Source organism: Oenanthe melanoleuca, chromosome 3 (assembly GCF_029582105.1).
Source record: "Oenanthe melanoleuca isolate GR-GAL-2019-014 chromosome 3, OMel1.0, whole genome shotgun sequence".
Lineage (NCBI taxonomy): Eukaryota > Metazoa > Chordata > Aves > Passeriformes > Muscicapidae > Oenanthe > Oenanthe melanoleuca.
The window spans coordinates 34,542,826-34,569,376 of NC_079336.1; the positions used below are offsets into that span (position 1 = coordinate 34,542,826).

The 26,551-nt window shown below is 41.2% G+C and overlaps 2 protein-coding genes across 2 annotated transcripts in view; both read right to left on the reverse strand.

Annotated features, from left to right (window-relative positions):
* Positions 1–26,551, reverse strand: part of UBE2J1 (ubiquitin conjugating enzyme E2 J1) — a 179,574-nt gene that overhangs the window by 35,880 nt on the left and 117,143 nt on the right. The window lies entirely within an intron of this gene.
* RRAGD (Ras related GTP binding D) lies at positions 911–21,780 on the reverse strand. Its single transcript, XM_056487514.1, has 7 exons — positions 21,467–21,780; positions 14,690–14,985; positions 14,080–14,279; positions 12,966–13,080; positions 7,068–7,210; positions 5,132–5,280; positions 911–3,247 (listed from the first exon to the last, which is right to left on the reverse strand). Exons 1-7 carry the CDS (start codon positions 21,612–21,614, stop codon positions 3,096–3,098), a joined length of 1,203 nt encoding a protein of 400 aa, XP_056343489.1. The 5' UTR covers positions 21,615–21,780; the 3' UTR covers positions 911–3,095.

The following is a 26,551-nucleotide window of genomic DNA, read 5'->3' on the forward strand; positions in this document are numbered from 1 at the left end:
TAATGCATATAAAAACGGGGGGAGTTAGTAGGTTAAAATTTCTTTTAAGAATTGCTACAGTACTTTCACAGAATGAACTCCCTTAGTATCAAACTGTCAGGAGTGCAATTTCACATGCAAAAAACACAGAATTTTTTGTTTTAGTGGGAAAAAAATGTCCTATCATGAAACTTGAGATCTCAAATGATCCATTTGAATTATGTTTTATCAGAGTGCTTTGCTCGTCAATTACACTTCCATGCTAATGCACAACATGCTGGTAATCACTGGATTTTAGAAACATTTTCCAGCACTGTAACATTTTAAATAGCCATTCCAGTGCCTGCTCAAATGGTGCATTTGAACTCTCCAGAGAACCCTTCATACATTTTGAGCTGCTGTCTTTATTTACAGGGATTTTCTCAACTATAACAAGTTCTTGGAACCAGTATTTTATAGTTATTCTAGCTCCTGACTTTAAAATGTCTATGGGATGCTAAATTGGTTTGGGTTATTGTAAACCAGTAAAAGACATGGCTTGTTCATTAATGGTCCCTACCATTTTTAGTCAACTTCAATGATAAATAAGAAATGGAAACTTATGGATCAGGTACTGTATAAATACTGGACTATTTGGAAAGTAATTACTCTTCCACAATTTCTAATTTTAGAAAAGGTGTATCAACACTGCCTTAAGTGACTCTTGTGGCACATGGGATATTTAATTTCTTTAAAATAAAAACTAGAATCTCAATAAAATTTAAAAGATTTTTTTAAATAAAAGCAAGTTTTAAAACATGATCTTAAAAAGAACCTTGCATGCCTCACTCAGTGCTCAATCACTTCAGCTAGAACATAAGAAAGTGATTACTCAAAAGTGAAATGAGTCATCATGTAACCTGAAAATACCAAAGTTAAACACTAAAACTAATGAATTTTTAACGTTCTTTCAATTTTATATTTGAAACATAAGTAATCTGATGAAAATTACACTTACTCTGATAATATCAAATTGCAAGTTTTATGTTGGCTAAAGTAGTATTAACTAAATTATGCTAGATAGTCTATTCTAAATTCTAGAGGGGACTACAAGAGGTAACTTCACTGTCTTAAACAAGTTGATGGTATCTAATAGAAGGGAATGCATGGCTACATAGAACTCAGGCCAATTATATGGAAGCTACATTTAGTTATGACTCATACCGTAGCCACTATGATGAGATAATTTACACATTTAAAAAAAAAAATTCTGGCCCAGCCTGGTAGGTGTTCTTAGTCCCACATAGCCACCTACACCTGGTGGGCTGAAGGGATTGTGAAGAGATTGTGACCCAATGGGGGATCTCAACAATATGAAAGACAAACACGTGGCCAGAAATGACAGCAGCCCTTCAGTGAAAGTCCTGTGGACTGCAAAGCTGCCAAAAGGTGTCTCTTACCCATCACTACTTTGGTGAACTCTGAAAAAAGCTTTGCATTACTTTAACTGAGAGGCTAGTCAGAAGAATAATTATCTCAACTAAGATAATGGGTGACAGTACCAAAAGGCATCTGAACTCTGTGGTTTTTAAACACACTGATTTGACTACAGCTACTGTCACTGGTGCTGTCACACCAGCACCAGGATCAGTGGTTTTCACTATTATCAGTATTTCTTACCTTCTTGAGCCCCTAGAACTGCATTACTATCACACAACTCTTGACAGAGCTATTGGTTCTATCTTCCTGCCCACCTCCAGAGCTATTCTGGCTAGGGGCAGATTGGCTGTAAGGCACATACATTCCTCCTTACCTGTTTCTGGTGTACACCAAGTTCCCTCTCGTTCTGGTCAAATTCTTCTCACTCCCAAAAGCTTCCAACAAAACCACTGGACTGCGCATGCAATTGGTAAAAATTAGTGTTTCCCTTCCATCTAAAAATTATAACTCTGTATCACTAATTAAACAAAAACACTGAATACAGAACATGGAAAGTAAGTGTTACTTCTTTTCAGGTTTGAGAGTGCTCTGCTGTCCTGGCTGATCTTGTGGTAAATCTGCCCATGTTCAATATTAAAATAAAAAGTAGTGATGTATGCTGATTATTACAGCCGGTAGATTGTCCAGTCCTCATTTTAATGGTCTTGTCTTGATTTCAATCACAGATGTACCCCTGTTAGAGGGAATCACAACCCAGTGCTCACACCTTTATGACTTATCAGTACATCAGAATGCCAGGGTGGAAATACAAACAGATTCTTCATTGCACCAACTGTACATGTGCAGGCCCTCGACATAAACTTAGCAATGTAAATCCAGCCATACAGATACAACATACTCCTCTGAAGCCTTATAAAAATACCAGTGCAACATAGAGCCATTTTACAAAACAATCACTTTTATAGAAAGGTATTTTAGTGGTATATGCTGAGGTAAATAATAAAACCAGACCCAAGAGAGGGCATGACCAGTGTTAAGGAGAAATCCGGATGAAATTTGGCCAAAAGCCTGTTTTATAAAAGCTAATATTTACCTACCAGTTACGATCCCTGGTAAGGTGCTTATTGCTGTAATACTTCAATATTATTCTTCAGTTTACAAATTGAAAAATATAGGAAATTAGATCTGTATGAATGTTAGGTCTTAGCTGTCACAAATTTAAAAAGGCATTGTACCAAGTTTTCTTAATTGTTTACTAACCAATTTGATTGTAGCAGGTAAATAAACTACAGCATACATTTTACCTGACACCATGCATCAAAATCACCATAAAAACTAAGTTTATCAAAGTCCAAGTCCACAAGGAAAACATGAAAAAGTGCAAATTATGTACCCAGTATTTCTGTCACAGCTGTTTTTTTCTTAATATGGCATGAAAAAGGTTTACAGCATATATTAAGAAAATTCTTACAAGTGCTCACCTCAATGTTTATATATACAACATTTTGCTCAAAGTGCTCACTATATGAAAAAAACTGATTGGATAAAAATATTTAAACAGTGCTTTCTGAACGTTCAGGGAAAATTCATATAATACATCAGTCCCATTTGTTTTCCTCTTCACTCAGTGCAATGAGATGCAGAAGTCACGTCAACTTCATGAAAACTTTGCTTGCCATATTGCCAGAAAACCTCAGTTACAATGGCATTCTTGGTGTCCCATTGGGAGTGGGTCTTTTATTTTTTTGCAGGTGGCTTTGATGTTTTCGAGATCTTACTACTTTCATTCTTACTTCAAATACTTCTTGTATGGCTTTCCGAAAACAATGGAAATTGTAGTCTATTAATCCTATAGAGACAGAAATGTTTTACATATTAATAACGACATACACATAAATAAGGTAATGAAACCATTGCTTATATTCTGTGATCATATTCAGTGAACTGAATTTTTTCTGTGATAAGCAAAAGCTTATTTGATAAATGCAAATAATTCAGCAAGCATTACAGCTTGATACTATGTCTGCTATTAAATATACTTTTAAGTTTTAAGAGAAAATACATAAAAGTTACTGGCAGATAACAGATCCTTAATTTAATAAAGGGCTTTGAAGAAGTGCTCAGTATACTAGAAGAAAACCTAAATCTTTCATAAAATATGGTGTCATTTTAGAAATCTGCTTTACAGAATAATTGCAATAAAAATAAGTAGCATCTATTAATCAAAAAATATTCATTTTTTGACAATACATAAACTTTAAAATGGATACTTGATAGAACTGTTACCATTTCATCTTACAAAGTAATTAGAAAGTAACATAATAGACATGCTGTTAGATGAGCTACTTACATAATAGGCAGATAACATTACCATGTCAGTGGGCTGAATGTGATCCCACAGAAAAGCCATATTGGTAGTCAATTGGAAGACTTACTGAGTGCTACAATTCAATTGCCACAATACAAAGTGCCACAATACAATTTTATAATTTTGGTACTGAGCTCATGACCTTTCAATGTTAATGCCATAAGCTTTCTTAACTCAAATACTGCAGCATTTTCCACTTCAATTTTCCTAACAGAAGATACATATTTTTAAGTGGTTTAATCCACCATGTTACACTTCGGGTTTTTTTTCCCAATGAACTGTTTTCCGTCTCCTTACAGTTAAGACAAAATATTACTTGGAATTCATGAGTCACAAAAAGCTCATCTCCATTATAATACCAGAACTGTATTGCAGAAAAGTGCAGGCTACCAAGTGTCCCAACTACGCAGACACAACAACCTCACACAGTTATGGACAAACCCTAATGGATGTTTATTTAACATGGTGTCTTTCTGAAACAGTGCTGTTAGTAAATATGCAGAAGCAACACTTCTTATGCTTTCAACAGAAAGTGACTGCATTCAACATTCATATCTGGTAAGGGTATGGAAGAGACACGTGACCAGTTTGAATTCTATCAAAAGCTCCATAGGCTGTCGAACAGCCCAGTGGACATGGTACAAGTGCTGCATTCAAAAACACATCAACACTGACTGGTGAAATTGCTATCACAAGATGGTGCACACAAGCCCAGATGACAGCTTGCTCTTCCACTGCTGAGTTTTGGTCTCAGAGAATGTCACAAAGACCAGCAACTCAGTGAACATTGTGCCAGTGAGCAAAGAGGTCATGAATTAAGGGTTCAGTATTGACTTGAACCAGGGTCAGAAAGATAACAAAGAAATTTTTTTACACTTTAACAGCAGAATATTAAAGCACTCCTAAATAGGACCAGGTCCTAAATATGCAATTTTTCAAAAGCCTCCTTTCAGATATAAGAAAAGCAAGAACACTCTATCAGTCAGTTTCAAAAATTTTCCCTTGGTTTTGGCAGACAAGCTGTTCCAAATGTGTATGTACATGTCAACACATACAAATCAGTGTCAGTCAAGATAAACTAACACAGTCTACAGTTGCAGGTGGAAGCTTTACTGCATTGGATGTAAACTTACAAATGCTTTCATATCAGAAAGTTGTCAAATACATTTATGATTTCATTCCATCTTAATGCTTGCACGAGTACTTTCATCCCTTTAAAAATGTTATGTAAGCTGTATCAAGCTGTACTTACCTCAATATTTATGATACAGTTAGAAACTGTTATCAGCTAATAACAACCTGAGTTATTAATTAACTCACTAATATAAGGGAAGATAAACGCAATATTAGAAAAGGGGAAAATACCTTTTCTCTCAAAGCTTTCTTCTCTGACAAAACAAACAAGAGCGAGGAATTTTGTCACCTCTTTTAAATAAAGGACAGTTGTATTATTCAGTTTTATGATTGCCATTGATTCTTTGTCATAAGGAGTTCCAGTGCCATCATCTTTAAGCCTAAAGAGCAATATTCAAACAAACAAGAAAAGACACCAGATTAGCTAACAAAAATACTGTTGCATTGGTTCGCTCACTAAAGAATCTCAAACTTTATGAAATCTTCATTATAATCTTTCAGAGACTCTTCTTCAAACTACACACTATGCAAACTAAGAAGACAAAGAGATTAAACTGTTCATGCCATCACCAAAACCTTTCCTTACACCAAACTTTAGATCTGAGGCTAGAAATCTGATTGATTGATTGCCAAGTGCCTGAACTGGAACCTTATTTTTTCCTCTGTAAGTTACCATCCATTTACCACAAGGCTGCTTCTCTTTTAATTGGTGCTTTAGGTTATGACTTATCATAAACATGTGTGAAACAGGAGGTCTGTACTGATAACTCCAAACCCAGTAACCTTGCTTGAGCAGTAGCAGCTGACTGATAGTTTAAGACATCATGAGACTTTCCTCATAAGATGTTGACTTTTGCAACATATTATGGAAAGAGATTTCTCATTCACAGATGCTGTGTCATGATGATCACTGTATTATGTTTTTTTACGTTGTAACATTGTCATTTTAACCTCATTCCTGAATGCACACACAGATATTGTTAAATGAATAGTTATCATCAACCTTCCAGAACAATTAGTCTCAATAATATATTAAAGTGGCAAGTTCCACAGATGCTCCAGGAGCAGAAGACAAGAAATTAATTGTAATATCATGTCTTTAGTCTGTAGCTAAAAAATGGCAAGCAGATCTCTGGTGATAAATGTGAAATGGCTACACAACCACAGTGGCAGAATGATATTTTGTAAATAAAGAGCCCCACAAGTGGTGTTGTACAGGTAATTATTAAATGCACAATTTTTTGAGCTACCCAACAGAATCCTTCTCTTTACAAAAATCAGCATCCTTTATTTTATACCTCTGTAAAACAAGTTCTTACACAATTACTGAAGTGTTGACTCCAAATCTGAAACACAAGGTAGAAAATACAAACTTCAGAGATTATACGTTAAGTATTCAACAGTTTATTGTTCCAGTGCTTACTGCACATCTGCACCAGGACTCTCCCTTGGATGTTCTCCAAGAGTGCAAGAAGTCTGTCAGTGGGTACAAAAGTAAAGCTACTCCAGCTTACCACACTCTAAGCCTGTTGTGCATTGGCCTCCAAGTGTAAGCATTTTAATGCACTAATTCTTAAATGTGCCCCTGCCTTTCCCAGGAATGGTAGGCATTACATTTGGCCAAGGGCCAAGCCACTGAACACATAACTTGCAAGATGCACATGCTAGCCCAGGAGATTTCCACTTGCTAATGTACAAGAAGGGGAAACTGAAAAAAAACCCAGAAAGGTCATGTAGGGAATAGGGGACAAACAGAGAACTGAACTGAGAGTGAAACAACTCTCTGATGCTATTAGAGGCCACTGGCTATTCAATAAAACTAAATATGGCCTCACTTCTTTTTTAAACAGGAGGCATCCTTCTGTTGATTTCATTCCTAGGGAACAAAAACATGATGTTTCCTTTTATTTTAGGTTGGTTTCTTCCCACTTCTTCCTCCAAATAAAATTATTAGCATAGAAAGAGGAAGATGCTCACAAAAGAGACTGAACAGGGAGCAATGCTTATTGCTGGGAAGGATCAGTCCCTGAGAAGCCAGCCATTTCCTCCTTTCCTGTCCTGACAAATTACCCATTCTCACTATTGTTTACACCCACATCACAATAATTTTGACGGTATTCAGATTCTCAGTACACAGCTTTACGGAAAACATACATTATTTACTTACCCGTATATACAAGAAATGTCAATCACAACATCTATCATATCGCAGCAGAGCTCGTAAGTTTGCATATCCACTGGAGTGCTGTCTGTTGCAATATAGATCTTACTGACTACATCAAATAAAAATGCTTTTTCAATCCCAGAATTCTATTCAAGAGAAGAAAAAAAGAAAAATGAAGTGGAATCCATGTTTTCAAATGAATCCCAAGCTTTTCTGTTCCCTTACTTGCCTGTTATACAAAAAGGCTAGGCTAAAGAAAATAAATTGCAATCAAGCTCATTTTGAAAGAACTGTACATAGAGCACTGTTATATTTTTAGCAAACCATAATGCTCACAAACCTTCCAACAGTTTCTGCCTCTGAGCAGACATAAGGTCAAGTGGCACTCCCAAACTTCTCCACATGGAGAGATTGCATTTCTTTTCAGTGGAAAATGAGGGAGGGCAAGGGTGGAACAGAAAAATCTTCCAAGTTCAAGCTTTTGGTGTTGTAGCAACAGACATAAAAGAAAGCTGTAATCTAAAGTTATTCTAGCTGGGCATATGAGAAGACAGAAATAGAGGAAAGAAAACTCTGATGGACAAAGAAGACAGTATTGTTAAGGAACTGATTTCTCAAGGAAATTAAGAAATTTTTTCATTACAGTCTGTAGCTGTTCTACTGTCTGGTTCTGTAGAACATCTTTTAGAATCACAGAAGAGAAACCAGCGTTCTGATGGTGCCTTCAAGGTTTCATGTAGCAGTGGTGGTTAAAGCCATATTTAAAATGCTAAGGCTTGCTAAAGTGATGACAGCTATGTTCCTGTCATCCTGCCAAGCTGATTAAGACGCTCTCCATACTGGAGATATATCGTATTCACAGCCCTAAGAAGCTAACCAGGAATGCTAGCTCTTACTCTTTGTGTAGATAAGGTAAACTGCCATAAGCCTCTGCTTCCTGGGAAAAAAAAAAAAAAAAAAGTGTACTGCTTAACTGAAAACAGTAGCATTGCTGGCTGATGTCAAGGGATTACACCTGTGCAGCTGTCCCAACATGAAAAAAGGCCAATTTCCCAGTATTGCTAAAGCACAAGCTATAAAATACTGTTCAGTATACACCTATATGGGAAGACAAGCAACTTTCTCCACCCAACTGAATTGTCTCCACATATGGGATTCCCATTTTAACATGGTTTGGGACTGCTGTAGTTCTGTAAACACTAAAAACCACACTGAAAACCCCTAACAAGTTTTAATAGTTTCAGCTTCTTTTGTACAGTTACAGAACTTTTTTGGTTTTTTCTTCCTTCTTTTCTAAGTCAGCTATTTAACATACAGTTAAGTAACTAAAATGACTATCCTGCTTTTCATTTACTGAAATAGGCAGAAAAATTTCCAACACTAGATATGCTATTGAACAACAGCCACCAGTGTTTTGGGCATTTTCTTAAAGAGATGTCATTCTTCCATCACTGCACACAGAGCTAAGGCTGCAAACCTCCATTAGTAATAAAGGAGTATAGAAGTGAATTTCATAATGGAAAAGAATGAGTGGCATATTTCAGTAAGTCAGTAATAAAAAAATATCCAAACCAAAGTATACACTGTGGATACCTTAGGTAAATGGGCTGAAGCACAGGATGTAGAAGGAGAGTCTCAGAGAAATGGCTTTGTTCACCCTGAAGAAGACTCATTGCTATGGACAAATACCTAATGTAAGGGTTCAGAGAAGCCAGAGCCAAAGCCAAACTCTTCTCAGAGCTATAAATTTGAAGGACAGAAGCCAAAAGGCACAGGCTGTAATTCTGACTTGATACAAGAAAAAAAAAATTAACGTAACAGTGGTGAAGGATTGGGAGCATGCTGACCTGCGAGTTTGTAGAGTTTTGATCCTTCCAAATGCACAAAGCTGAACTGGACCCAGCCATAACCAACTTGCTGTAACTGGCCTGACTCTGAGCAGCATCTGACCTCTAAAGGGCCCTTTCAGCCTACAGGGTTCTATGAGTCTGTGTTCTTTGAGCACAGAGAAAAAAACTGTATGCATATTTATGCTGGTTGTTCCAGCCATATATGGGAGTTCTGTAATTTTACTTTTTATACAGTTATTCTGACATCACCTCAGACAGTTCAACAGATGCTGTCAAATAAGATTAATTACAAGACTCTCTTGAAATATCATGTAAGTACATAGCTGTAACTCATTGCCAAAACTGTACTTGAAAATACAAGTCATTTCAGACAGAAGAGCTGAAACTTGAGCCCTGCAGTGTCATTCATGAGAAGTCAATTACAAAGTTTTGTATTGCACAAAGAGAGACATTGCAACAATTTCAGCTGTACAGGTAAGATGCACTTTAAATTATTAAGATGCCAGTGACAATATAGTAACATTTAACAATGAGAAGTGATTTTTTCATCTCAGAGCTTCAGGTGCTGCAGCCTGCCCGTACGTGCAGTGAGAGTTCAGAAAGTTTTCTGAATATCTGCCATGAACATCTTGAGACATTTGCCATGCCAGCAGTTACACCTGCTGGTTAAGGGCAGAAATTGGTTTCTTAACTTCAGCTATGCTTGTTTTCAATTGCAACTGATCCATTGTGGTAGGACCTGCTGAGAAACTGCACATATTTGCTTCTTGAGAACTTTTTATGGTGACAGAAGCCTTTGTGAAATGGTAGGATGGACTGCTGGGAGTAGTAACCACTAAATTTACCTACATGCCTTCAAATATTTCATTTGCCAGGGTTTTTAGTACAACTGTAAACAAAATATCAAAGGATTTTCCAGATTTTTTGTGTAGAAGCTACTCAACACCCCACCTCCCACCTGCTGCCCCTAGTCTGCAAAAAAACCCAAATAGAAATTGTAGAAACAATAATAACAAATCATGAAAAACCAGGAAAAGGTGGATAAAAAGTACTGTTCAAAGAGACATTACATCATTAATGCTTAGGGAAAATGACAATAAGAAATCAACTGTTTCTATTACTAGAACTGGTGGGTTCCTTACTGAATGAAAGGCTGCCATTGATTAAATGAGAGCAGGGTCTGAATAAGCACCAGTTCTCTCTGACACAACCCTACAGTCTGCAGAGAAGATGCAACATGTGCTAAAAGCACTCTGAATTGATGTAAGAATATTAATTAATATTAATCTGGACCAAGATTAATGGTTAATCTGAACCAAGAGAGTCATTGTGAAAAATATGCAATAAATATATGAGATTTTATTTTGGATAGGTAAAAACCTTAGGTACTTGAAATTCAAACCACATTTCTCAACTATATGGGGTGTGATGATGTAGAAAACAGTTTCTATTCCTTAAATGGAATGGGTTCAGTAAAAGTAGTAGTATTCCTCCAATTCCTAGGATAGGTAAGCAGGCCTGTCTTTTTCTGTCTTCAATGTATGAAAGTAAGTCAGAATTTGGTCCTAGAAAGCAACTCTCAAAAGAACTTAAGAGGATATTGCCAGTAACATCCAGTAAGTAATGAATTTTGAACAATTATTTAAACAGGTCTTACATCACATAGCAAATTTTATGAATTATTTTAAATACTACATTTCAATTTACAGATCACAAAATTTAAATCATTAAATGATCAAAACTGTACATTATTTTATTTTACTTGTAATAATTGTTTGTTTTAATACATACTTTTTGATATCCCTCGAAACAAACCAAACAACCCTCAAATGAAAACTTGTTTTCCCATGTCACACAACTTGATTGGTTGACAAGGCCACAGTAATTAAGAAATAGGCATCCTTCTATATGAAGCTAGTTAAGTGTGTTAGTTAGGTAAGAGTAATGTGTATTTTGAGTGCCAGTTATTTAATGACTTACAAGCAGTTTCATTAAAGAATGCAGAAGCAGCATGATAACAGTGATGGTTCTCACACAATGTGGCGTTATAAACTTGGGAAAAAACCTGCTGTGAACTTAAGCGTGATTGCAGATCAATTTTTGTCATCATCAGCTTTTTGCCTTGGAAGTCTCTGTGGCATAAATGAAAGCACTTCCTCATGGATGCTGCTGCAAAACCAAAAGTAGAACACGAATACACCTACACCCTGATATCCAACCCATTGGCTTCCAGAGGTAAGGCATGACCAAAATCCATGCCAAAATTTGTTGTTATTAAGTTGTCAAGGTAAAGAGGCACCCCTTAACTAATTGTATGAGGGAGAATGATGTTTAATCCTCCTGTGGTTGCAAACAGTCATTCTGAGTCTCTCTGTCTACAGACAGAAGATATTTGTAAAAACAGCAAGCTGAGGACAATAGTGATGCAGCTACACATGGTCCTAGGTCACTGAGAAACTGGAGCAAAGAAACAGTCTGAGACTCTTTCCCATACTGAACAGGGGAAATAGCACACCTCCCTCACTTTTCTGGACTTCCCATTTATTTGAACTACTTGTTCTTCTTTACAAACTATACCTGATATTCTAGGTATGATTGGAGCTGGGTGTTCTAGGCACACCAGCAACTGGCATCAGTCACTCAGGAAGCTGCCTGTGCTCAGTTCATGTGGAGATTTTGTACAAACCCTTCACCAACTCCAAACAGTGAGGAGACTCCAAAAAGAGATCTGACTCACAATGAGTGACTGGAGTGACTATTATTCAGCCAGTTTTCCCTGTAAGACTATGTGCCAAAACCACTACCTAATTGCTCTAGAATTGTTGTCATCATTTCTTCATTACCTTTCTGTCATGGAGTTTTGAGACTACATGATAATAACTGGTATATATATGGTCCAGCTCTTTTGGGAGAAACAGCTCTTTGTAGCAGACTATTCATTAAGAAACAGTATAAATATGTAACAGATTAAGTTTTGGAATGACCTTCCTCTATTCCTAGCTTTCCCTTTCACATCCAACTTTTATCTCTCCATTTTCACACTGAGAAACCATGAAGTTTAATTTTATCTTACAGGCTGTTAAATGATATTAAATAATTTCTTATATCAAAATCACAAAAAGATACAACAAAGTATCTTGCTTGGAAATTGAAGCTTCAGAAATTAATGCTAGATGCCAAGTGAAAAATCAGATTACTGTCAGAAAGGGTGCGGTTTTCGGAGCCACTATGACCTGATTTGATGAGCACTAAAATAGGGAGTTTCCCCTTCTTACAATCTACTCACTGTGCTTCCCTCCACTCACTGTCCCATGTTTCCATATCTTTCTTACCTTGTGTCAGAACAAGAGCATGTAGGACTCCTCCATCACCTGCTTTTAACTAAATTAAACAGTGCATAAGTGCACAGTATTGTAAGCCCATGAGGGAACAGGGGAGTGTCAGAACTAGTAAAAAGGAAAGGAAGGGATCAGCCATACAGGGTGAGTGGAGCAAGCAATCTCTTCCACAGTGGTAACAAACTCCCTAACAAAACTCCCTAACTAGCTTTCAGAGTAACTATGTAAGCAGTAAAAGCTGTGGTGGACTACATCTAAAAATTTCACTACCTAAAAAGATTTTCTTAAGCTCAGTAAACTTCTGATACAAAATAAAATTAATCCTGGAAAGCACTACAGACAGCTCCCCACATGAGGCCAGACTAGCTAATGTTCTTTTAAATATTTATTCATACAAGTTTTAAGTGCAACTTAAACAAATACATGCAGCACAGACTTTTGCAACATTCAAACTGATGTTATAAGCAGAAAAGTGATGGCTGCTCACCCACTTTATGAGACTCAGGATACTGTGAGTATCTCAGCGCCTCATCAAAGCTGTTTAATAGACATGGAGCTGAGGCCAAGCTGCATGGAGGTGCATTTCAGCTAAGTTCTGATAATTTCTGAGAGTTCACGTTGCTCATGATCTCTAAGAAGGCAGTGAACAGAGTATCTGAACATGCATGTTGGACACAGCCAGATCTACAACAAAGGATATAGTAAGTACTTACTGAAATAAAGATGTTAAGCAGGTTTTCCAGTGTTGGGAGCTGTGGAATCAGTTTCTGTACCACTTTGCTAAATGCTTCAAATATAGAATGATCATATATGCTTGTCAGATAAAAGCTGGAAAAAAACGTCACCACATTTTCCTTTTAGCCACATACTGTGAACATGATGTACCTTTCACAATATGAGTGAAATAAAATATTGTCAGACAGTAAGTGCCTACACTAGTGCAATTACCCTCTGTGATCAAAAGTCATGATATGATTGATTGAAGCACAGGACTTCATCTCTATAGTAAAAAAGCCCCCAGCCTAGACACTGAAACCTAGAACTTGATGTAGAACTTTTTATTGCAACTGCCATGCTGGTAGTCTTACAAAAATATTTACTGAATTTCAGGAGAGGAGCATTACTGGGTATGTCTGTTGTGATCTACTTTTTGAAAGTTGCGAACCCACTTATCAGTCCATGATGCAGCTCAGTAGTTAAGAGCTCTAAAGAGCTGGCATGTTCATGGAGCAGGCCTCTCTTTTTAATATATTTGTACTTGGCTTTAAAGTGCTTAGAAAGCCATGACAACTTGATGTCCTCTGGTTCCAGTCTCCAAATCCACTAGTTGTCACTATTTGCTACAGTGACTCATTTTACCAGAAGACACAAGGCAAAGGTTCAGCACAGGTCTTCCCAAGCTGCTCCAAGCAGACTGCAGCAGGGAGGATGAGTGACTGGGAGGGGATGGTGTGGCAGAGAGCTTTCAAAGAAGGCAAAAGTGATGTAGTGGCATATACACACCACTGCCTGCAACTCTACTGGTTGTTGTCACTGTCCAACCCAACTTATTTCAAGACAGCAACTGCAGCAAAAACTGATATGATTCTGGCATATTTGTCATCTGTTATTAAGCAGCTCTCCATCTTTCCCTTCAAGACAGCAGTAAGAAATAGGATACTTTGGCTCAGGTCAAATGTATATATCATATGTATTATTATTATTATATATTTAGATATATATTCATATATCTAAAGCTTGTTACTTGCAACTTCAAGAGGACAGAAAATGGTAACTCGTCAAATAAGCTGCTCTCCTCAGCATTCTCTGCACAGCAACTTTTCTCACCTGAGGTGAATCTTCTCCAATCCAGCATCTGCAAGGTCATCATTTGCCCTCTGGTGAATATCCCTCTGCGTTTCAATCTTGTGATCATCAGATAAACCATCCACTTTATGGATAAAGATTTCAAAGTTGATATCTGGATTCACTTTATAGGCTCTGGTCACAGTAAGATGCAGCCGAGCTAATGCTTCCATGTAATCATCCTAATAAAGGGAAAAGAAGAGCTACAAGTTAGGAAAGTTTTAAAAAATATATATATTAAATTTTGTGATACTTATTTTTAGATAGTACTACAGCTCAACAACAGCTTGATTTTTTTAATGTTTTATAAGTAGAAGCCTGAGCCTACATCCAGCATGTGCATCAATCTCATGCTGTCAGCACTTAGGAATCTGAGCAAGAACCTTGAGATGTTAAAACAAATTAGTTAACTTCTGAACACACTGCATAGAGAGATTAAAAAAAGCCAAGCAGCTCTTCAAGTTTTAATGACTTCTTTTAATGTGTGTGATGTAGATTAATTATTTCCTTTGAAAAAAACTCTGCTTTCCAATCCATTTGTCTATTGCTGAAGGAGGAAAAGAAACAAGTAGCTTAAAGCCCTTTTTTTTACCTGAGAATCAATAACAAATATCAGTGCTCCAGTGCCTCTGAAAATCATCTCATAATCAAACGTAGGGTCAAAGAAGTCAATTTGCCCAGGAAAATCCCAAATCTGAAAGTTGACAAAGGAGCTGTTGGAAACATCCTCTCTGCAGATCTTGTTTGTGCTCTCCAAGAAGAGAGTCTCATTCGGCGACATTTTGTGAAAGACAACTTTCTGAATGGAAGACTTTCCACTTCTTCTCAATCCCATGAGCAGGATTCTTGGCTTAACTTCAGTACTGAAGGGATCATTGAAATCCAAAACTGAATAAAATCACACAAGAAGAAAAATAATATAATATGGCAATATGATTAGTAACTGCCAGAAAACATGCATTTGATATTTATTTTAATGAGATTTTTGTATGAATTTATGCAAATGTTACAAGTGTTTAAACTTAGAGAGCAGTGGTACAGGCATTTTGACTTGAATTATTTGCCCCTTAGGGTATACTATCAGAAAATCTACTTCTCACCTCCAAGACAGAAACTGCAGAAGGCTTGACTGCTCTGCTTGTATGAGAAAAATCTGTTATCATACATAACCTAATTTTACTCTAATTAACACTATGCCACATATATTTTTCTTTGAAAGAGTATCATCTGATAACAAATACCCTTTTCAGCAGATAGCTACATCACACTGCTGGAAGAATAGAGTAAGACTGTATTAAGTACCTCTGCATGATCTTTCTACCTGAGAGCTTCCTTTCTCTAAAATCAACCAACCAACCAACCAACCAACCAACAAATAAATGAAATCACACATGCAAGGAGCTACAACGAGAGTTCAACTTAGCAGGCAAACAATGCTTCTGTGTTGGAACTTACAGTACTGTGCTCATGAAGAGTCCTTTCCTAAGGTGCGTAGGATTTCACCTGCTGCTCAGTAATTTATGCTATGATCTGTAAAGTTTTGTTATCCAATAAATAAGATTACAGCATATCATCTGCCTATTTGCAAAACAAAGGCCTGGGAACACAGGAGTTTCATTGTGTTACCTACCCCAGTTTGAAACTGGCACCACTTTTTCTGGTGCTGATGCAGTTATACCAGCATCAAGTAGTTCCAACAGTAAACTATGCTGTTATATCTGTAACGACATGAATTTATAGCTATATATTCCTGTAGGCATACCAACTCTAGCTTCAGGCATCTCTAATCAAAACACCTAAAGCAGTCTAAATTGCTGCATTTAATTGGCCTAAAACTTTGAAATGTTCTTTGGTGTTGACGTGAAATGGCACTACCTTTATATGTAAAAAACTTTGAAACACCTCTGTGACTGCAGTGTCAAACACAATGCAAAAAATGAGTTGTCATTTTTGTCTCTGTGTTAAATCCACGGAGTACAACTCAGAGTCCACAAAGGTCAGGTTTAAAATACTGATCACACAACAGGCTAAACATACTATCCAGTGAGATTTGGTAGACCTTCTCCATCCACTGCACTACAGACTATTCAGATTATACTTCATAGCACAACATAATTATATTTCTTTTTCTTTTTTTTCTGCTGGGATAAGTTTTGAATTGCAGAAAACTGGCACACATTTATTCACATGCATCATTCTTGAATATGCCCTGCATACATTAAGTGGTCAGCTTTACTCCCAAAATGTGAAAATTCAAAACAAGAAACCTCAGCAACAATTTCAACCTGCCAATTTATTACACAGTCTTAGCGAAAAAGATGGAAAACTTGAAGGAATCCTTTGCCTAGGAGCATGTTTTGCACTCAGGGTTGCTGACTGTATCTTGTGTCTTCTTGTGTGCCTAAAGCCTAACTCACAGCTTTCAGAAAAACAGGAGCAGGGTATGTCTGCCAAGAGGGTACAGAACCTTGTCCAGGTCTGTTTGTGTCTCCCAAATTTGAGCGACAGAGAAGCAGGGCTTCTCAACCTGAAGGTGTTGCAGAATTAGCATAAAACATCTCCTGGCACCATCTACTGGCTCGTGAGAGGTTGTGCCTATCTATGCAGGTCTCTGTGACCAGTGACTAACGCAAGTTTTCAACTCATTATCGGAGGGATCCTGTCCCTTTCAAATACAATTGAAAGGCTTTGACAGGTATTACCACTTACTGTGGTCTTGTCAATTATCACATACAAATATTGCCAGGCAGGAGTAATGCACAGAGGAAATGCTTACAGGCAGAACAGGGATAGGTAACTCTGCAAGAATCTAATCCTATAAACACAGCAAGAGCCACTTCTGCTGATCTACACACAACAACTTCAGGAAGTAAGAAACTGAGATCAACATGCTCCTCTACTCTTCCCATCAACTTGAATAATGGTAGTACCTCCTGTGGCTGGGAGAAACATGTGCCTACAACACTTCACACCTCCAGAAGAATAATAAAAATCTGCTCTAGGATGATGTAACAGTATTTTATGTTTTGGGGGTACAGTCTTGTAAATAAACCAGACCAAACATGCAAGATCCTCCATCGCACTCTGTTTTTTTGGCCATCAGAAGAGAAAATAATTTATTCAAAGCTTCATAAAGACTTTATAAAAGCATATAAAGTACATATACATATAAAGTCTTCAAGCTAAGGCTTTATTGCATGCTTCAAAAAAAAAACCAAAAGAAGCCTCCCAGTTGCTCTGTACACAACTGAACTTACAAAGTCTCATCTACCATGGATTTGTACTTTGTGTCCCCTTCCTCTTCCTACCACAATAACACCAACTTCCTCCTGTATGTCTTATGACATCTCCTCCAAATAATAGACATGACATGCTGCGGCTGATCTGCATTTCAGCACATTTCAGTTGGCTACACTGTGTACACCCGTCTGCCAGCTGCTGCCACAGTGAACACACAAAGCTGCTCACCTGTCCTACTGAGAACACTTCATATAGCTTTCCTCTCTCCTCTGAATGCCAGTTTTCCACAAACTTTTGGGAACTTAATAACTTTTGAGACATCTTTTGTTCAGATTTTGTTCAAGATGTACACTAGTTTCCAAGATTCTAACCACTGATGAGACAACCAGAGGACAGGCAACCTACCTAACTCCCTCTTCCTTGAGAAACGCTAAAAACCCGCATATATCTGAAGAAATATTTTAAATAACTTGGAGGTTTTACGTTGTGGTATTAAATTATTCCAGGCTGTTAGATTTTTACTGATTGCAATTCTTAATAGCAAGAAACTGCTTTCTATTAAAGCCATACTAAAAAAAAAAATACAGTTGCAACTGCAAACAGAATTAGCTAGCGATGTGAAGAATGAAGACTAGCTCTTCTGCTAGTAAGACTGTTACTTAGCTTTTGAAATCCTGCCAGTTCAAAGACAGGGAAATGTAAGAGTATCATCCAAACCTGATGAGATAGCAAGGCTTCTACAGCACTTCCCTCTCAGAGAGTTAAGAGATTACCTTATATGTAAAGGAATTGGACGATGCATTGCCTGCCCACATTCCTTTGCAGGAGTATATGACAACTCCTTTTTTAATTTGCCACAGAAGTGCCAGTAGATGTATCATTGACTAGGTTACTGAGTGAGATCATAATATGCCCAAGAGAAACACTAAACTCTTCTCTGTTCTATAACGGAAAAGATAATTTTCCCTATTGTGAGATGCAACACATTTCCTGCTTTGTTCACTTTTGCAAAGAGTAAATGTTGTAAAATGCCAGTCTCTAATGCATACCAACAGCCCTGCATATTTCAACTTTTCTAATCATCCATAAAGAACAGAAACCATGCTGGTAAGAGACCATTCCTTTGAAGTATTCACAAATTTAACTCAACAAACCTAAAAGCACTTTCCCCCAGAGAAGTACTCAATTTCTTACAAAACTGCTGTTAACTGCAGTTGTGTCCTTGCTTATGGAGTGTGTTTGGCATGTATTGCAACATGCAGAAGAGCACAGCTCTGAGGAGTTGAGAACTGCACGTAGCAGTCCCAACCTGTCTCACCAGTACACAATGAATACTTTAGTATCTTCTTTTTGCTATTAGATATATAGAGATAACTAAAACAGCTTTTGAAGCCCATGCTGAATCCCAGATCAATTGCAATTAATTGTCAAAGCAGGTGACTATCCATGCTTTGCAGGCGTATGGGATGGGGATGCCACATTCTGTACATCCCACCAGCTTTCAAATATCCAAATAAAACATCACAGCTCATCTGTTCAAGTAACATAAAGCCAAAAGGAATTATTTTGCTCATGTTATCATCCACACGGTAACAAGCCTCTGAGTCTAGTTTTGAACTAATACAGCTAATAAAGATTTCCACCCCCCTCCCCGCATTAGTTTTAACCATTTTTGTGTAAAGGAGAGGCAGCAGTCTCAAACTTTCTACCCTTACCTTCAAACTCATTAATCTTGCAAGCATTTCCAGTACTGGGACTGTGGTATTTGCAGCACTTTGGATTGCTGTCAAGACAATACCCTTACAAAACATATATAATGAACATCTTCAACACTAACAGATGGCCTGAGACTAAAGAGTTAACAGAAAAGGCTGTATGCAATGAAGAAGGCTGTTCAGCTACTGTGGGCCCATAAACATTGCAGAAATGCCTGGTGGAAGGAAATTCTTGTGGCTACAAAAAAAGACTCAGAACCAGAAGACCTGGTTCCACGCTGCCACAAGTGCAGCACTCTGCAGTGGTATGTCTTAAAGCCACTTCCTTGGACACTCTGCAGAGGGCTTTCCTGCTTCTAAATACTTTTTAATTGCATCTATAAAAAATTACTAGGCTTTATGTAAATTTAAGTGTTTTAAGGTCTCTGAATATGACCCTAAGTGTAAACTAAGGACAAGAACCACAAGAGCTTCAGCAGTGAAGCTGGAGACACAAATCCAGTATAGGGTGAGGGATGATCAATACAAAGTTTTGAAATCTTCCACATGCTTACAAGAAGAAATTACACTTTTACTTTTAAACCTTTTCTCTTCACTGTCAACAGCCATGCATTGAAGCTGTTCTTCTTATTTTACCCTTTTCATCCTTTCTTTGTAGAAAAGTGGAGGCTGACACTGAATTTTGGACTACTTGCTGAACAGAGCTAGGAAGACAGGACAAAAAAAGGGGAAAGCTCCTTGCCCTGCAGCTCAGTGTTACACAAAACACAGACCCGAATCCCAACCCCCTCCATTTCAGATGTTGTACGTCTCTATGCCTCTTTCTCTAGAGAATTCAAAATGAAACAGAAAACCAGGGAATCTGGACAGTTAAAATGGATTTTGTTTTAGTCCTGTGTAAAATAGTCCCTGCATGGATTGTCTTCTCCTGCTATTCAGGATGTAAAGGTTCTTTTCTGTTAAGTACAATTTTCTGGTGTTACTATAAAGAAGCAATTGGAATTTTTAGCAGTCTAACAAGTTCCTATTCAAAAATATCCAAATGAATTTGTCTGAAGACAGTATACAGGTTACTTCTCTACAGAAAATACTAAATTAGTGTAGCACTAAAGAAACACAAAATTTTATCTCTTTGCATCAAAATGAAGGCAATTCTTTAGCAGGTTCAAGTAAGACTTCAAGTAAGCTATACAAAACTTGTATAGCTCTACAGTCTAACATTCCTATACTTTTAACCATGAAAGCTTATACTCAAAGCACTGACTTTCCTCCACTCCCCGAAATTACATTAGTCAATGCAGCACCTCCCATGGCAGCCTGAAGGACTGGACCTTTAAGGTTTCCGCACACTAGTATCTAAGTAGACTTAAAACATGTGGCCTTTTATTATGCTCTTATAAAAAAGCACTTCTTTTTTTATCCTGTGATACTGAGAGTTCTCCAAGCTCCTTTGTGAAATATGTCTCAGAAGAATGAATTCAGGCTCTTCTGAATGAACGCAACAGGCTCTGAGCTGGCATTTCCTTTTTCTGCTGAATGAGACTGCTTTTCCTGGTAAGCCCGTCCTTCTCGGCATCACCATCCATACTGACACGGACATGCAGTGAGTAAGGCAGCTCCTCACAGGCACAGACAGACGGACATTTAGCAGAACCTGCCACTGTGGGACTGACACTCGCAGCTGCGGAGCAGCCCCGGACACAGAGCTGCGTGTGGCCGCTGCCTTTTATAGCGTGACACCCAACCCCCCAACCTCCTTGGCACACGGGTCACATCATCAAGCTGTGGCCTCTAATAACTAATAACTCTCACCCCAGACACGAAGAATACTGATAAGAAATCACACACACACACTTTGCCTGCACTCTCTTTGCCTCCTCCCTCTTTCCCAATGCTTCCTGCTACCTGTCAGCCTTTGCCCTGCTCCTTCCTCAGAGCTCCCTTCACCCTCTGACCACCGAGCACCCTGTCCCTGTCCCGGCCCTCCCCACGGCCACCTCCGCAGCATCCTCGCTCCCCTCGGCCTCTCAGCGCCCAATCCCGTCCCCAGCTGGGCCTGCCCTCCCTCCGGACGCCTCGCCTTCCCGCACCGCTGTCCCTGGCTCTCCTCATGCCCCAAACCCCGCGGGAAGCCTCGCCTCCTCCCTGACCCACATCCGCGGGCGGCCAAACCTCACCTCCTGGCGGCGGCCCTGTGTCCCCGCCACCGTCCCGGCCTCACCCCAGCCCCCGCCCCGCCTCACTCCACACCCGCACTCGCTGCCCGCCGCTACCCCACGGCCCCTTCCGAGCCCGGCGCTGCCCCTCGGCTCCCCGGGAGCAGCCCCAGCCTCCGCCCCCGCAGCCCCGCGGCCGCTGCCGCGCCGCTCCCCGCCGCCCCCGGTGCCGCTGCGGCCGCCGCGAGCGGCACTCACACGCCTCATCGCCGCCGCTCTCCGCGTCGCCGTCCGAGAAGGACTCGGCCCCGTCGGCATAGCCCGCCAAGCCCACGATCTCCTCCTCCTCTTCCTCCTCCTCGTCCCCCTCTTCCTCCTCCGGCAGCTTCCTCGGCACCTGGCTCATGCCGGCCGCGCTCCTCGCGGGGCTCCGCGGCCCCTGTGCGTGCGGCGGGCTCGGGGCGCGGGGGGCGCAGGTCCCGCGCTGGCGCCGCGCCCGCCGCCGCTCCCCTCCTTCCCCCCGCACGGCGCTGGCGGAGCGCGGCGCAGCTGCCGGCGGGGCGGGCGGGGAGGCGGCGTGACCCGCGTCACCTGACGCGCCCGGTCACGGGCCGCCGGGGCCTCCGCGCTCGCCGGGGCCCGCTCCCCAGCCCGGCCGCGCTGCTGGCACCCCAGCGCCGACGGGTACAGCCGGCCTCTGCGGGCTCACCGGCGGGTCCGGGGCTCGCCGCCGCCGCTCGCCCCGGCCCTGCTGTCCCGACAGACACCCGTGGGAGTGGTGCACACGCCCGGCGCTGCCTGTGGCGTGCGGGGCGCCGCGGTGGGCGAGCGGAGTGGTCAGGTGTGCCCCGCAGCGGCACCGAGATGGCACCTGGCGTTTCTATTACAAGCATCCCTGCTCAGAATCCTTACCGTCACGGACCAAATAGGTTGGAAAAGACCTCTGGTATCATCGAGTCCAACCTACGACTGAACACCACCATGTCAACTACACCATGGCACTAAGTGCCACGTCCAGTCTTTCCTTAAACACCTCCAGGGATGGTGACTCCACCATCTACCTGGGCAGCACATTGTGAATCTAATCACTCTCTCTGTGAATAATTTCTCTCTCTATGAAGAATTTCTCCCTAATGTAGAACCTAAATTTCCCCTGAGGCAGCTTAAGACTATGTCCTCTCCTCTTGTCACTGGCTGCCTGGGAGAGGAGTCTGATCTGGCTACAACCTCCTTTCAGTCAGTTTGAAGAGAATGGTAAGGTCTTCCCTGAGCCTCCCCATCTTGGTCACATCCTGCAACTTCACCCTTCACAAACCCCAAATACAAACTTGGGACTCTCCTGCATCATCTGTATACACTTCTAGCATGTGGAAGATTCTGGGACATTGGAAGGACCAGTGTGTGCCTGGTGCTGCTCAGCTCACCCATCTGCCAAGCCCGCTCCAATCCCAAATGTGCCGTCGACACTGCCTGCTGACTGCCCCATGCTCCTTCCATGCCACCTGTCAAGCCTAAAATGTTAACTCAGGCACTGATGGTGGGAGGTAAAGTATTTGCAGTACAGGTTAGAGAGATAATTTTAGAAATAATAACTTGATTAATAAGGAGCACTAAAGAGAGACATAGTAGTGAAATCTCTGAAGAAGCTGATGCCCCTGACAGACCAAGGTGCACTCATCTCCCTGACATTGTTTCCTCTGCAAAGTCAGACCTCCTGCCTCTCACCCAGGCACTTTCTCAGGAGTTTCCAGTGCTGCTCTTCTTATCTTCTACCAGTCTAAGCTCCCGAGTGTGTGTGTTAGCCCCTGACTCTCATCCCATGCTTCCCACTGTGGTGACTGGCAGCCGAATTCCTGATTCTCCAACACCAAATTTTCCTCTGTTTCTGTTTCTCTCTTTCTACTTCTTCCTGTCCCATTCTCCCTCCTTGCATTCAGTATATTGATTAGACTTCTGTTTGGAGTCTCCACTTTTTTCTTGCAGCTGATTATTTTTCCCACCTCTGTGCTGCATGACAATGTTATCACCAAGCCTTCCAGGTTGCACCAACCCACTGGACATAATGGAGGTACACATCTGTTCAGAGGTGGGAGAAATCCCTCTTGCCTATTAATATACAAATTTATTGAAAGGCCTGCCTTTATTCTCAATTTATCAACTTGCTTGGAAGTTTTGCTTGAACAGATTAACAATGTACTTAAAGATTATGGGAAACCTTTCAAAGCTGAATCCTGTAAAAGGAATTAGGACTTGGGTTTGGAGCAGGAGTTTTTTTTCAGTCGCATTTTCAGCATTGTGTCTTGGGACAGCCCTGACAGGCATTAGCCTGCTGAAAACTGATGGAAAGAGGAAGAGAGTTTCCAAGTGTGTAATGAAGGACCATCTGTCTCACACACCAGCTGATCACTTATGTGCACAAAAGGCTGTTAGATTTCAAGGCCAACTGGGTCTTCCCAGAAATGTCTGTATTAGGTTTCTTCTATACAAAGAGATATGAAGCACGAATAATGAGAGAAAGAATAATTTGGATATGTTAAAATACTACATTGGTGTAGTCCTCAAAGAAGAGGACTGGTTGCAATGCAGCTCTTCCACAACCTTCCTGCAACTGACATCAGCGATCTCCTACCTGACCACAGCTTCAGGTTCAAAGCCACAGAGTCCAGGCCAGAGAGGTTTTTAGAGTAGGGCTGTAGCATTTCTGCCAATCTCTTGGCAATATAACGTGTTCTGGACTCTACATAAGCCTCAGGACTTGTTCTTCTTCTGTCCCTTTGCCACCAGGGTTTTCAGTCTCCTTTGCACTGGGCCTTTTTCTTTTTTTTCCTCTTGTCAGGTCACTTGACTTTGAAGCTGTGTGCACATAATGAAACTGTGCCCAGCCTTCAGTCACGGGACTTGTAGTAAGGGCAGGTAAATAACAGGTTGAGTCTTTGCATATATGACATGTACAGTGATAGATGTGACTAGACTTTGTCCATGGAGAGCTGCAGTTCATAGACATTCTATTCTTTCTGTGTCATTCCTTTCTCTCCCCACCAGAAAAAAAAAAAAAAAATCCAGAAAATACAAAATCGACTGTCTGCATTAGAAAAGGTTAATGTTACTTAAGCACAGGGAATTGTCCCACTGATATCCACCCCATCAAGGAACCTATCTACACCTGTTAGCAGGATCATGATAGGTCTCATCCTGTTCCTGTTAAAGAGAGAAAATTCCCATGAAATACACTGGTGACAGATCTGTGCCAAGAAAGCTATTTCTACAATGTGCTAACATCTTGTTTCTCAGCTGTAATGATCAAACATAACCAAAATAGTTCTGCAAACTTTTACATATACAGAACTTATTTAACATACAGATTAACTGTTACTCACACAAATACTTCTATTCCTACATTAGAATTTTTCACAATATCAAATTAAATAAAATTCACATGAAGTAAGTCTATCCTGATTATGAAAATGAGCAAACTAAACTATTGTATGTAGTGAAAATCACAGTGTTTTTATGTGTTTTAGCAACTACACTTTAACTTAAATAATGATACCAGACTTCAGATTAATGCTGTAGTTTTGACAAGGGCTTGCTGAGATCAGGGAGGCATGAGAACAATAAATCCAGTCAGTCAGACAGTCAATCAATCTTTCCTGGGAAGCATCGAGGGTTTTCATGTGAACCTCTGCTATGACTATTGCCACAGAACGATGATTACCACAGTAATTGTTTAGTGAAAAAGGCATAAGTAGAATAATCTGAAAAAAACATTCAAAAGAATATACTCATGACATAACTAGGAAGTGCCTGTGATACTTCAATGTTTGGTTTGTTTAGGGCATCAATTCATTTAGGGCATTTTGAGAATGCCTTCAGGTCAGAGGAACAGCCTTTGAAAGCGATTTGCCTGTGAGATCAAGCATTGTATGGGGAACAGCTCCTTGTTTTCTGTTTTCTCCTTCTTCTCCAATCCCACTTTTATAATTTTACTCAGCCTACTCATACAAACTTCTTTCACCTCTCCTGATATCTACAATGGTCCTGTCCAACTTGCCTCCCTACCAGTTTGTGAATTACTGACATTCACTCATAATTGCCCACACAAACACATGACTTGGGTGAGCAGAAGGTCCCAGTGATATTGTGATAGCTGCAGGGCTGGGTGAGGCATTAAGCAGGCACAGTCAAGTCTCAAGGCGTCCCTCTCTGACATTCAGCTCAGACTTCAAAGCCCGCTGACTGGCTCCCTGCTGTAGGGAAGGGCATCTGGCCTCCCTGAAATAGGGGAAATTTTATTGTGTCCAATTCTGAGCTCCTCGATACAAGAGGGACATGCAGCTGTTGTGGGTCCAGTGGAGGACAACGAGAGTAATTGGAAGACTCTCTTATGAGGAAAGGGTGAGGGTTCTGAGCCTGCTTGCTGAAGAAGTGACTGAGAGGAGACCGCATTACTTACTGTGTATAAATATCTAAAGGGAGGTTACCAAGAAGTTGGAGCCAGGCTCTTCCGGGTGGTCTCAACCACTCTGATACGAAGCAACAGGCAGAAACTGATGTATGGGAAGTTCCACCTGAACGTAAGGAAGAAACTAATGTACTGTGTGGATGACCATGCGCTGGAACAGAGGGATTGTGGAAGTTCCCTCACTGGAGATACTCAAGAGCTCTCTGGAGGCAGTCCTGTTCCAGTGCTCTAGGACGAGGTGACCCACTGCGGTCCCTCCCAACCCGACCCTTTCTGATTCTCTGGTTTTGTAGCGCTTCTACTTCCACACAAACTATTATGAGCTCCCATAATTAAGCTGCAAAGGAACTTCGGTCCAGGAGAGCGCCCAGCAGGGCGTGGAGCCCTGCTCCGGCCAGAGCCCTGTGTTCTTGGCCGGGCCGCGGGGTCCGTCGGCCGTGGCCGGCGGGGCGGGAGGCGGCCCGGCCCGATCGATGGGCGCTGCCCGCCCGCCGCGGCCGCTCGGTGTCGCCCTCAGAGCGGGCACGGCAGCGGCGGCGGCGGCAGCGCCTCCCCCGGGGCAGCCCCGGCCCGGCGGCGGAGGCGCCGCTGGAGGGGCAGTGCCGAGCCCGGCCCGGCGGGAACGGTGGGGCTGAGGGGCAGTGCCGAGCCCGGCCCGGCCCGGCGGGAGCGGTGCCGCGGAGGGGCAGTGCCGAGCCCGGCCCGGCCCGGCGGGAGCGGTGGGGCTGAGGGGCAGTGCCGAGCCCGGCCCGGCCCGGCGGGAGCGGTGCCGCGGAGGGGCAGTGCCGAGCCCGGCCCAGCCCGGCGGGAGCGGTGGGGCTGAGGGGCAGTGCCGAGCCCGGCCCGGCCCGGCGGGAGCGGTGGGGCTGAGGGGCAGTGCC